The 12,787-nt window shown below is 35.6% G+C and overlaps 1 protein-coding gene across 1 annotated transcript in view; it reads left to right on the plus strand.

Moving 5' to 3' along the window:
- DCC (DCC netrin 1 receptor) overlaps positions 1-12,787 on the plus strand; it is a gene marked incomplete at both ends in the record, with an annotated part of 1,188,726 nt that overhangs the window by 956,467 nt on the left and 219,472 nt on the right. The window contains 2 exons of the mRNA XM_079717018.1: positions 1,007-1,148; positions 12,280-12,390. Of these exons, the coding sequence (XP_079573144.1) occupies positions 1,007-1,148; positions 12,280-12,390 (253 nt within the window). The remainder of the gene's footprint in view (positions 1-1,006; positions 1,149-12,279; positions 12,391-12,787) is intronic.

Here is a 12,787-nt window from a genome sequence, read left to right on the forward strand (position 1 = left end):
TGTTTCCTTCAAGTGCCATTATGCTCTTATGTGTTTTTCTCTCTGTATGTTATGCCAAAGGCTTTGTTTTCAGTGTTTGATAGTCTTAAATTACCAGTTTACATAAAAATGCAGTACTAAAAAGGTGATTATGAAGTGCAAACTGTAGTGCATGAGTGGAGGTTATAAAGTGGTCTCCTCACTGTTGGGGGATTGATCAGGAGCCTATCTGTTTTTTCTCTTATTCTTTTAAATTTTGTCTAGAGAACAATTATCTGATATTCTGGCTGGGAATTGTACACCTGGTTGCCATTGCTCTGGGTATCAGATGAAGGAAGAAGACTTGAGTATCTTATGTCATTGACTTAACAACTCTTGCCCTCATCTCTATTCTCTCCTGTGCCTGGTGTCCCTGAATCTGTGGCTTCTGTTTCAATATCCCTAGAGAATGAAGCTTCCAGCTACTCCAAGATCAGGGAGTGTTAGCAGACTAGTTTTGCAGAATGTGGTAGGACTTTCAATCCATCTTCTGTCTCAGAAACATAACTGTCCTGCTTTGTAAGGTATTTAGGAAGTAACAATTTCTAGTCTTCCCTGAATTTGGTCATGCCAATCACGTTGTTTTCATTAATATCTCTTAAGGAGGTATTTAGGTTTCATCTCTCTCCTTTGGCTCAATCATACTTTTCCTCTTTTGCACCTTCAAAAAATTTGTTAACCTCTCTCATCCACTAGAGTCCTATTATCTATTCCTTATGGGTTTATACCATTTAGAATATTTTACTGTCATTTTAGTGGCATTTACGAAGGAGAGATGATAATGCATGTAATCAACCAAATGAATTGTGTAAATTTGTCAAAATCAGACATATAGTTGTAAGAATGGATTTAATTTGGTTCTAAGGGGTAATCCCTAACACTTCTTGCATCTCTGCCTTATTTGCACTTATGTTTGTGTCAATTCTTTGACCCTATCCTGTTGTCCTTCCTTTCTCCAATCTTTTAATTTACATCTGTTATTTTACAGAGTATCAAAGTAAGCTGGCTGCCTCCTCCACCAGGAACACAAAATGGATTTATTACCGGCTATAAAATTCGACACAGAAAGACGACCCGCAGGGGTGAGGTGGAAACACTGGAGCCAAACAACCTCTGGTACCTGTTCACAGGTCAGTGTTCACATGGTGTGGTCTTGAAAGGTTTTGATGAATTAATGCCTCAGCAACAAAATACTTTTTGCTGGTAAACAACTTACCGTTTTTTGCCTGGTAAATGGGATGTACTGGTCTGAACGAGAATAACCTTTATATTTTTAACTTGATATTCCCTGTAATGCTTTCACTACATATTTTGCTTCTAGATCATCATCTTAATAAACGTATCATTGAATTTTTATCCATATTAGTTTCTTAGTATTACTGGTTCAACAACTTCTGTTGTCAAATAATTTTTAACTGTTTAATAACTTTTTAAAGTCATGTAATCAAATGGTTCCAAGTTTAAGTCATTTTGAGCCCCATTCCCTCAAACTCCAGGAGTGAGAATGAAGTTGGAAAATGGAGAGAGGGGTAGTTTGGGGAATAAAGAGAACAATTATTCTACTTTCCATAAATGAAAAAGTAAATTCACTTATGTAGCAATGTTGGTGGAACTCATAGTGGGTCAAAATTCTCTCTGAAAACTGGACCCAGTTTCCATGTAGTACTTAGATAATTTTTTTTATTTTATAAGATTAATAATCATATATTTCCTATAACTGTTGGAACCATTAATACATGTCAGTCCAGTTCCTGGAAAACAAGAGACTGAGTCAGGCTTTCAAGTTAATGCATTTGGGGTGCAAGCCCAGGAAAGCAAGAGTGAGGGAACAAGGAAAATGAGCCAGGGAGGAAAATAAATCAAATAATGATGACATATTATTGAACTGGCCCCAAGTTTAGAACAAAGCCAGAGCTTGCTTGGCCTTGGTAGGGTATCACTAGAGAAGCTAATTGAACTGCTGTGGCTCACAGAGGATGGCTGGATAGGAAGCATGAGCAGTTTCTCTCTTGTCTATCATTGGTCAAAGTAAGCCCACCAACAGGTTGTTAACTGTTTTGTACCTCCTGCCAGCCCCCTGGGAAGCCAGCACTTCTGGTAAATTCACAACCATGGAATTCTCTCCTTGTCCTCAGCACTTTATGTGGTGATGGCTTGGTCTAGGGTAGCAGCAGCACTTGGGGCTGTATAGTACCAAAGAGAGCATGAACTAAGGGTTTTGAAAGCAAATCATATAGCAGTGGCTCATGGTAAAAACTGGTGGGTCAAGTTGAGCGTATGTGTTATGGCACATAAACTGGCTGCATGACAACATGCAAATTAAAAATCATAATTTACAGAAAATAGATAAGGAAACTATCATCTCAGATGAGAAAAAAGGAAAGTAACTCCTTATTTATTCCTTTCTCTGTATGAGGTACTCAGTAAATTTCCATCTGAAATCATAAAACACACACAATTTAAGCTACTTACTCAGCCTACAATATGAGACTTGATAGAAACCTGGTTTTTCCCTTTAGGTTTTGCCTCTTATGCCTGTAAAATGTTAATGTGATTGTGAGAGTGCTTCCAAAATAGATTACCAAAAATCACATTATTTGTTTTATATCTGGACAAAATCTCCTAGGAAGGTATTATTAAATCTAAGTGGAAGTTATGGCACTATACCATTCCATTTAAAAAGCCTAAGGAAAGCCAAGATCCTGTCTTTTTCCTGGATAAAATGATGGGAAGAAGGTAAAAATAATTGGAAGTGAGGCATGTTCACTTACTGGAATATTTGGTACAACATGTACATAGTTTACTTTAAAATAAATCACCAAAATTGAAAAATCATGCTTTAAAAATTTTAGTATAATTCCTAAGAGTTAATATTTGAATAGAAGAAGAGGCTCTAAGAATAATTTAATCCAAAACTTGTATTTTAATAGATATTGGCATTTGAAGCCCTGAAACTTTTTTAATCATTGCTTTTCCTTCTCAAATGAAAAATATTAAAAATATAAAATAAACTTCATTTTTATAAAATAATTAATTAAAGTATGAGCATTCCAATAGAAAAACTAAGGACTGGATATTCAATTTACAGAACTATACATAGCCAACAAGCGTAATAAAATGTTCAATCTCATTGGCAGAGAAATGCAAATTAAAACAAAAATAAGTTAGCATTTTCCTTTGATTAAAGTAATAAAGATAAAAATGAATGATGATACACTGTTTTGGAAAGCGTACAAAAGAAACATGAACTCTCATATACTACTTGTGGGACAGAAAGTTTCTAGAATCTTTCTGGAAAGCAATGTGGAGATTTCTGTTATATACAGATGTATGTGTGTGTATGTGTGTGTATTCATAAATGTATGATTCAAGTTTCCAACTTCTAGGAGTTCTAATTCGGCAGACATATTTTTTTGCAAAGTTTTGAACTAAAAACATGTTCATTGCACCGTTACTTTAATAGCAAATAACAAGAAAAAAAAAGACCCTAAGTATCTAACTATAGGCAGTTAACTAGAAAATTCAGACACAATCATATCAAGGAATACTGTATATCTATTGAGAATACTGTAATGTAAACATATTAAATTACATGTTAAATATTTAAAGCATGTTAAGTGAATAACTCAGTTTTAAATCAGTATTAAGCATGAGTCCATATTTATAAAGCAAAAAATTTGTAAGAAAATATTTAGAATAATATGTTCTAAATATCAAAATATTAATAGTGATTATTGCTTACTTTTGTAACAATAAAATATGCATTTTATCTGCATATGTACAGTGAAAAACAAATGAAATGTCAAGACTCTGATGTTATATTATAATTTTTGATTACCAAAACTGAAGATTTCCTACCACTGACTTTAACTGTATGCCCATTGAACAACTAAGAAGGGACTGGTCAAGAAAATAAATGAAGAATGACCTTACTGATATGAATTGTTTAGTATTTATGGATTTTTTGCCAAATGGAATTTAACACATTTAGCTTAATGTAATCAAGCCAAAACTTTGACTCTCTAAATATACAAAGTTTAGGATTTTCTTTCAACGAAAAGCAAAATTGTTTAAAAGAGAACTATATAGAGCAGCAAGCGTTAGCCTTTTTACTATCAAAGATGCTATATTAGTCCTAGCGGGGTCATAACAAATTACCACAAATGTGGTGGCTTAAAAGAACAGATTTTTTTTTTTTCAGTTCAGGAGAAACCAGAAATCTGAAATTAAGGTGTCTGCAGGATTGGTTTATTCTGGAGACTCTGAGAGAAAATGTCCCATGTTTGTCTTCTAACCTCTGATGGTTGCTGGCAGTCCTTGACATAACTCAGCTTATAGATGCATCTCTCAGATCTCTGCCTCCATCTCTGCATCACTTCCTCTGTGTGTCTCTACATCTCTCTTCTTATAAAGACGCCATTCGTTGGGTATAGACTCTATAGTAATCCAGGATGATTCCATCTCAAGGTCCTAAAGTAATTATATCTGTTAAGACCATATTTCCAGGAAAGGCTATATTTGGATGTTCCAAGTATACAGTATTCTACTCACTAGACACCCTTCATTACTTTTCCTCTCAAGGACAATCATTTTGAATTATACCCTCTAATGAAACTTTAGTTATCCAAAAATAAACAATTCAGCCCTATATCTTTATTCCTCTAAAATACATGTGGCAATTAACACTTCTAATCAGCATAGGATAACACGTCTTCACTCTGGTTTAATATCATTCCAGTCAAAAGCAAAGAAATAGGATGAATTAATTAGCTTGTTATTGAAATGATGCACAAATGCCCCTTCCCATCTTTATAGATTTGTAGGAATCTGGACTCCAAACTTGAAACCTTTATTCAGAATGTTCCTTCTTCATTTCATTTGTTATAAAATGAATTTGAGAATGCAAACATAATCTGAGCAGTTATATTTGTAACTGTACTTGATATGTATTGCAAAAAAGTCACACAGCCTTCATTTTTAATTTGAAATAGAGAATTACAAAAACCCAGAGTATAGCCTCATACGCTGAAAACATTAAAAACAAGTTTTGCAAAGCCTCTGCCTTCCTCTCCCCAGTTCTGTGTCCTGGCTTTAGTAATGCACGTTGCATTCCTAGATGTAGTGGGAATGTCTTTCATGCTACAAAGCATCGAGGAATCAGGAAGTACTACACACTGGTTGATTGGCTGTGGTTTTGACTTGTCCCCAGGATATATTTAGTAACTTAGCCACTTTGTAGTAAGCGGAAGTAATTGATTTTCTATATGAATCTTCAGCACTTTAAAATGTACGGGATTTGCCCCCATGTTTTCAATATCTGTAAAGTACATGGATATGTTGATTTGGCTGTTAGAAAATTGAAAATGCCAGAATGCTTCCTTTGGATGGTATAAATATTCAGATGTAGAGACTCAAATATTGTTTTTTACAGTCTTCTATTTGTTAGGCAGTTGTTTTTTGTTGTGTGTGTTTTTTTTTTACTAGGATAATGAGACATCTGCAATAGCTAAGTAATTCAGAGTTATAACAAGGATTTTAAATCACTGCTATCAATTTTATTGTGGGAACCCAAGTCAACTGAATTTTAAAGTGCTGTTTTTAATTTTTGAGTGCTCTTCAGAGCAGGTTGTTTGGAACTGAATTTAAGAGTTTTCTCATGCTTCATGACCAATATAAAAATAAATATAGTGGTAAACATGCATTGGTGTTTTATGGACTGAAAAATTGAAATAATGGCACAGCAATTTTATAACAAGGTTAGCATTAGGGGAATAAAGGGAAATTATATTGTTTGAATAATACATCATCTGTTGACCATAAGTTTTAAGAAACTAGAAAAGAACTGAAGAATTACAGAGTTTGAAGGCACTTATTACTGGGGATAGAAACAGGCAGAAGACAATCTGCTTTTAACAATAGAACTTTTTTACAGCTAAGAAAAGCATTGCTACCTATACCATACTTCTTTTAGAATAAAGTTGTACTTAGAAGCAGCTAGGGACACACACACATGCACACACACACGCACACATTGAGATTGAACTATACGTCCCTGACAAACAGAACAGGAAACACACAATTCATCTCATCCAAAGCCCTTTTTTTATAGAAGAGGCAACTGAAGCCAGAAGAATGACATTTCTAAGATGCACCATTAGTTAATGGTATGGATTCCAACTAGATCACCCACGTTCTGATTCCTAGTTACGTGCTCCTTGTACTATACAGTGTTGTCATCTTTAGCTCACTTTATTGTGAGTGACTCTGGCCGTTGTATCAATCTGTAAAAGAGCATCGATATAAACAATTTTAACATTTATAACAATAATAACAGCAATAGCAACTTTGACAACAGCTCTATGCTGGAAACAGTATGGAGGTTCCTCAAAAAGTTAAAAATAGAACTGCCAATGAACCACCAATCCCACTTCTGGGTACATATCCAGAAGAATTGAAATCAAGATCTCAAAGAGATAGCTGCATTCCCACATTCATTGCAACATTATTCACAATAGCCAAGGTAGAAAACAACCCAAATTTCCATCAACAGACAAATGGATGAAGAAACTGTGGTATATACATACATCAAACTAAAAATGAATATTATTCAGCTTTAAAATAGAAAACAAAATCCTGCCATTTGCAGCAACATGGGTGGACTGGGAGAAATTATGCTAAGTGAAATGTCAGCCCCAGAAGGGCAGATACATGATTCTGCATATATGAGGTATCTAAAACAGTCAAGCTTTTGGAAACTGAGAATAGAATGGTGGTTCCCAGGGGAGAGGGGGAGGGGGAAATGGTGAGTTGTTCAACGGGCATAAAATGACAGTTATACAAGATGAATAAGTTCTAGAGGTCTGCTGTACAACAAGTACCTATAATTAACAGTACTGTATCGTGCACCTAAATCGTGTTTAGAAGTCATCTCATGCTAAGAATTCTTACCATTAAAAAATAATAATAAAAGCAAGAGGACAAGAGAGTCTTTTGAAGGTGATAGATAGGTTTATTACCTTGATTGTGGTGATGGTATCATAATGTATACATATGTCCAAACTCATTAAAATATATACATTAAATATGTGCAATTTTTGGCATATTAAGTATACCTTGATATAGCTGAAAAAATATCCATGATAAGAAAATAAAACTTTATCTATTTTAAAATTTAATCTTTATAATAATATTTTATTCAGATACACATTTTATTGTTGAGAAATCTTAGGCAAAGAAAGAGGGCTAGTAAGTTTTTCAAGGTCATGCAGCTAATAAGTGGTGCAGCAAAAACTTAAGTCTAATTCTGCCTGAATTGAAAACCTATACTCTTAACTCTTAAACTATAGGTAATATGATGTTGACCATAAGCAATGACTATGTGGTTGTGTGAGTATGTAAAGGGATAGTAAAATAATGCAGGGATGGAAAGAGATATCTATTGAATAATAAAAATTGAGGATTAACTTTGCAACTAGAGGAACTGAGTAACTTTAGAAGAGATTAAGTCAAAACTTCCCTACCAATTTATTTTTGAAATACTGTTTAATATTTCCATTAGCCCAACTCAGGAAACACATCTCAGATAACAGCTTTGAGAAATACATACACAAAACAGCTTTGGATTACATGCTGGTTTCCTTCTATCCCATCTCCAATGAATGAATGCATGCATGCATGCATCCATCCATCCATCAATGGAGTGTTTCAAGTGAGAAAAGAATCTGCAAATGTTAGTTATCTTTATGTCTATTAAATGCCTAATTGTATAAATTATTTTTGAAATCAGTTTGTCATTTGATTCTCAAAAGAATACTCTAAGGTAGAAATGCAGGTATTATTACCTAATAACTGTATATGAGAAACTGAGATTAAAAGAGCTCTCAGATCATCTAAAACTTGTCTGGCCAACTACCCCTCACAGCAAAAAAGCAGGAACATTTGAAACCTAGAATTCAGGGTAATGTACTGACTGACTCTGAAAAGCCAAAATTTCTGGTTTTGCTTATCACTGTATCCTCCACTTATCTAGACTAGAAGAGGGTCACAGGTTTAATTCTGTTGCTAAAGGTCTGGTACAGAAGGCACTGAATTTAGAATCAGAAGGCTTGGGTAAAGATACCTTGAAAGTGGAATTTAATTTTTTTTTAATCCCACTGTGTAAAACTCAGATTTATCTGTAGGTAATACTATAGTAAAACAGATTCAATGCAATCTAAAGAAGAACTTTTATTAACAAGCAAAACTGTTGGAGTGGATTCCATCCCTTGGTGAATTTCTTATTCCAAAAGTATCCCTGCTTTATTTACAGGACCACTTAGTTGGATATACAGCGTTAGATGGACCGTTTGACTAGACATTATGATCTCTTTTAATATTGGGATGTTATATATATCTTTAAATATTTTCTTATACTTAATCTAGAATTTCTGGGTGTTATTAGTGAGATTCCACAGCAACATTCTAGAATAAATTCCAAAAGTTTTAAAATTGAAGCTAAAATATAATATTTCAAAAGTTAACAGGATTTTCAAGTTGACCTAGGTACTACTCTATATAGAGTATTAAAGCTTCACTACTGATATCATAGAGAGAAAGATATGAAAAACTACCCTACTGTATATGGTTAGAAGGGATATTCTGATAAGTAGCTTGGGGGGTGCCAGGTGAGGCCTCATAGGGGAAACACGCAATGGTTGGTCTTTTAACTGCCTTCTAATTGTTACTTCAAGTTATTATTCAAGCTATTAGTAGGCTTTTGTTTTACTCAAAACTGAATTAATGATACTGACAGAGTCTAAACTCAAAATATGTAAATTGAAATTTGGCAAAATTATAAGAAGAAATTTGCATATCTACTTTATAGTGAGATATTTTAATTAACTTATGTTAAAAATTGATAGATTCTGCATGAGAAACACCACTCGATTTAAAGTCAAATGAATGGAACAGAATATAGGGCATTCAGAAAAATTTCCATTTATAGTCAAAATATTGCATGTAAGAGAATGGCATGTCAGTCAAGGTTTGACCAGAGAAACAGAATCAGTGGAGATATATACTAAGAGATTTATTGCAAGCAGTTGACTTAATTGACTATGATGGCTGGCTGGGCAATTCCGAAATCCACAGGGCAGGCCATCAGGAAAGATAGCTGGAACTCCCGAGGTGAGGCTGCTGTCTGCAGGTGAAATTTCTTCTTCAGGGAAGCCTCAGTCTGCTCTTCAGTTCCTTCACCTGACTGAATCCGGCCCACCCAGATTATCTAGGATAATATCCCTTATGTAAAAGCAACTGAATATGGATTTTAGTCGTATCTACAAAATACCTTCCCAGCAACACTGAGTGTTTGATTGAATAACTGGGTACTTTACCTTAGCTAAATTGACACATAAAACTGACCATCACAGAAAGTATTTCAAATCAGTCACTGGAGGTGGTACTGACGTAATTGTCCATCCATTTCAAAGAAAAATGAAGTTAAATTTCCCCTTACTATAAAAGAGTATATTTTTGATGGACTTAAACTATTTGAGGTGAGACCACTATGAAAGTCATGAGCTGTAATGATTGCAATAATTTGGTAAACATTTCTTCCTAGAGTTCTCTCCCTGTGAGATTTTGCTTTTTGGGTTTTTTTAAAGATTTAATTCTATTTATTTTTGGCTGTGTTGGGTCTTCATTGCTGCATGCAGCCTTTCTCTAGCTGTGGTGAGCGGGGGCTGCTCTTCGTTGCGTTGTGCAGGCTTCTTCTTGAGGTGGCTTCTCTTGTTGCAGAGCATGTGCTCTAGGCGCACAGGCTTCAGTAGTTGTGGCAGATGGGCCCAGTAGTTGTCTCTCTTGGGCTCTAGAGCGCAGGCTCAGTAGTTGTGGCGCACAGGCTTAGCTGCTCCGTGGCATGTGGGATCTTCCCGGACCAGGGCTCAAACCTGTGTCCGGTGTATTGGCAGGCGGATTCTTAACCACTGCGCCACCAGGGAAGTCCCTCCCTGTGAGTTTTTAATTTCCCGGAAGAGCCTCTGTAATCCCTCTGCCTCAGGAATCAACAACAGCACCTATGAAGGGTGAAAAATATTAACAAGTATCAGATCAATGCCATGTTAACTAAGGGACAAGTCAAAGTGAGCACAAGCCTACTTAAGGCACCACAAAGGCTTTATGTTCAAAAGCATCCGTTCACCACCTTGCTGATGGTGTTGGATATTGTATTGTAGTCTGATATTTCCTTTGTGCTAAGACTTGCTTTAGTGGATCTTTCAACAGTTGTTTTATGTTTGTGCCTTCCCAGTGTCAGGCACTGTAGTGGCTCTGTGGATATACAATTAAAACACTGATGATAACAAGACAACAGCAGCAAAACTATTCTCAGTCCATGCCTTCCGGTCTATTTTATAAAATTAGAAGCCTCTTAAGAGGACAGCATTTTGTGTGGGTGAGTTTATCAAACTGTCTCTAACAGTACTAGTGTTTCGCCAAAAGCCTACTTTCGGTTTTAAGTTTCGTTGGATTCCCTGGCAAAATAACCACTCATCTCACACAAATAAACAGCTTCAATCAGATCTTTAATAGAAGGTGATTTAATTTAATTTCAATATACAATCATTAGAAGGAATTATATCAATTTCAATATACAATTATTGGAAGGAAAGGAGTAAGAATATTAACAAAGTATATAATAAAACATACATCACCGAATTGGGCCGACACCTACTTCCAGATCCAAGCAGCAGCAGCTGGAAAGTCCTGAGTAACAGCAATCTGGAGCCCCAATTGGGGAAGGGTCCCAGGCAGTGCGGCCACCCCATGGGTGAGACTTCAAGTTGCAGTTCTGGGGGTTCCCACTTACAATCCCAGGCCGCAAACTCATATCATCAGTTTGCATGCAAAAATGCAGCTCTGGATTCACTTTAACAATGCTGTTGTTTTCACCATGGGGGTTGTCACAGGATTTTTCAGACCCCAGGGGACTGGCCAGGTCCCCAGGGCTCAAGAAATTCCAAGACCCACTCCCTCTCTTATCGTAAATGCCGTTTGATTTGCTAGCAGCAATTGTTAGGTAAGTAAGCAGGCGCGCAGTCCAGGTCGGGTCACAGGTTGGTCAGAGGCCAACTTCTGTCTCTGAAACCTGAACAAGACTATTTAACCAGCTTCCCCAACAACTAGTTATTGAAGACAACTGCCCTTCGACATTAACAAGTCCATTGTAACCATCATGTAAAACACCATCTCCTATTAATAGTAAGTTAGAATTCTTCTCAGTACCAAGACTTAATCATCTTCCTATGCAAAAATATACAAGTGCATAAGTTTGTACTTGATAGAAGCATCATTTCTCTAATAGCTTTATTTATGACTTTTCCTTGGCTCCAAATGTTCATGGCATTTCAAATTAATGGAAAAACAGAGAAGTGTTATTTTATTTTTTATCAGTGTTGTTCAACTCATTGAGGTTTAAAGAACTTGTCAGTTTAAACTGAGTCCTCAGTGTCTCAAAAAAGTCATATGGTCTTTTGACAAGCATCATGTGTTTTACAATAATTTTTCATGTTAATGAGCAACATTGAGATTCAGTTAAAAGGAAAATTGTTTACATTAAAAATTTACACGTATCACACTCATGATACACAGGGCCTCTCTTGTCTACCTATACTCTCTGTGTACTGGAAAATCAGCTCTAAGGTCATCACTGTGTCCTATAACGTATGTCCAAATTATCATAGAGATAGACTTTCTTCATGCTCTAGTATGGAAGCTAATGCAAAACGAACCATGTCTTGTGATGTTCTCGAGAGACAAAGACCTATTTTTTCTGCTGAAGTACAGTGGCTTTGGAGTTTTCTTTCTTGGCCCAAAGGGAACATAATCACTGACCTTGAATGAATGATGGAGCATAAATTTTTAGATTGACTCTTCTTGATTTATAGGCAGGCCTCTTCTGAACTGTGAGGAAAAATGATCCTTGCTATTTTTGATTATCTCTTCATCGTTCATATTTTATATTCTGCCTCTGCCCTGAGGCTATTTTCAGGGTTACATTTTTGTAAACTGGAAAAAATAAATGAGGATATATGAAAAATAATTTGATTTCTTGCTGTAATCTTCCAGCCCTTTTGGCTAAAATAATAATTACCACAACAATCACAAACAATGTAAAGCATGTCTACTATTGTTAAAATTTTGCTAAAACTTTTAAAACCCACCAGAAATACTTGTTTTCAGTAAGTTTTTTCTTTTTTTTTTCTTCTGGGGAAAATTCTTTCACAGGACTGGAGAAAGGAAGTCAGTACAGTTTTCAAGTGTCAGCCATGACAGTCAATGGCACTGGACCACCTTCCAACTGGTACACAGCAGAGACTCCAGAGAATGACCTCGATGGTAAGACCTTTCCCCAATCACTGTCACTCTGATTTCTGTCCTCTTCGTTACTTCAGCTTCAAAGGATACCTTAAAAAAATTGATAAACTTCAACATTGGGGATATTTATTCTAATGATAATCACTGCCATGTGATAGCACATTAATTCAAAGAAAATTTATAGAAACTTTGCTAAACATCAGGCATTGTGCTTAGCTCTGAGAATATAATAATAAGTAAGAAAGACATGATTTTTTTTCCTTGTGGAGCTTAGAAAGACAAACATTCTAAGTGAAGTCATAGGAAATTACCATTGTTATAATACAAACCTGGTTGAATATTGGCCATATCCTATGGTTCAACATAGGATGTATGGCTAAATAGAAAGATAAGAAGATAGATAGATAGGCAAAGAGAT

The sequence above is a fragment of the Hyperoodon ampullatus genome (genome assembly GCF_949752795.1).
Source record: "Hyperoodon ampullatus genome assembly, chromosome: 13".
Taxonomy (NCBI): domain Eukaryota; kingdom Metazoa; phylum Chordata; class Mammalia; order Artiodactyla; family Ziphiidae; genus Hyperoodon; species Hyperoodon ampullatus.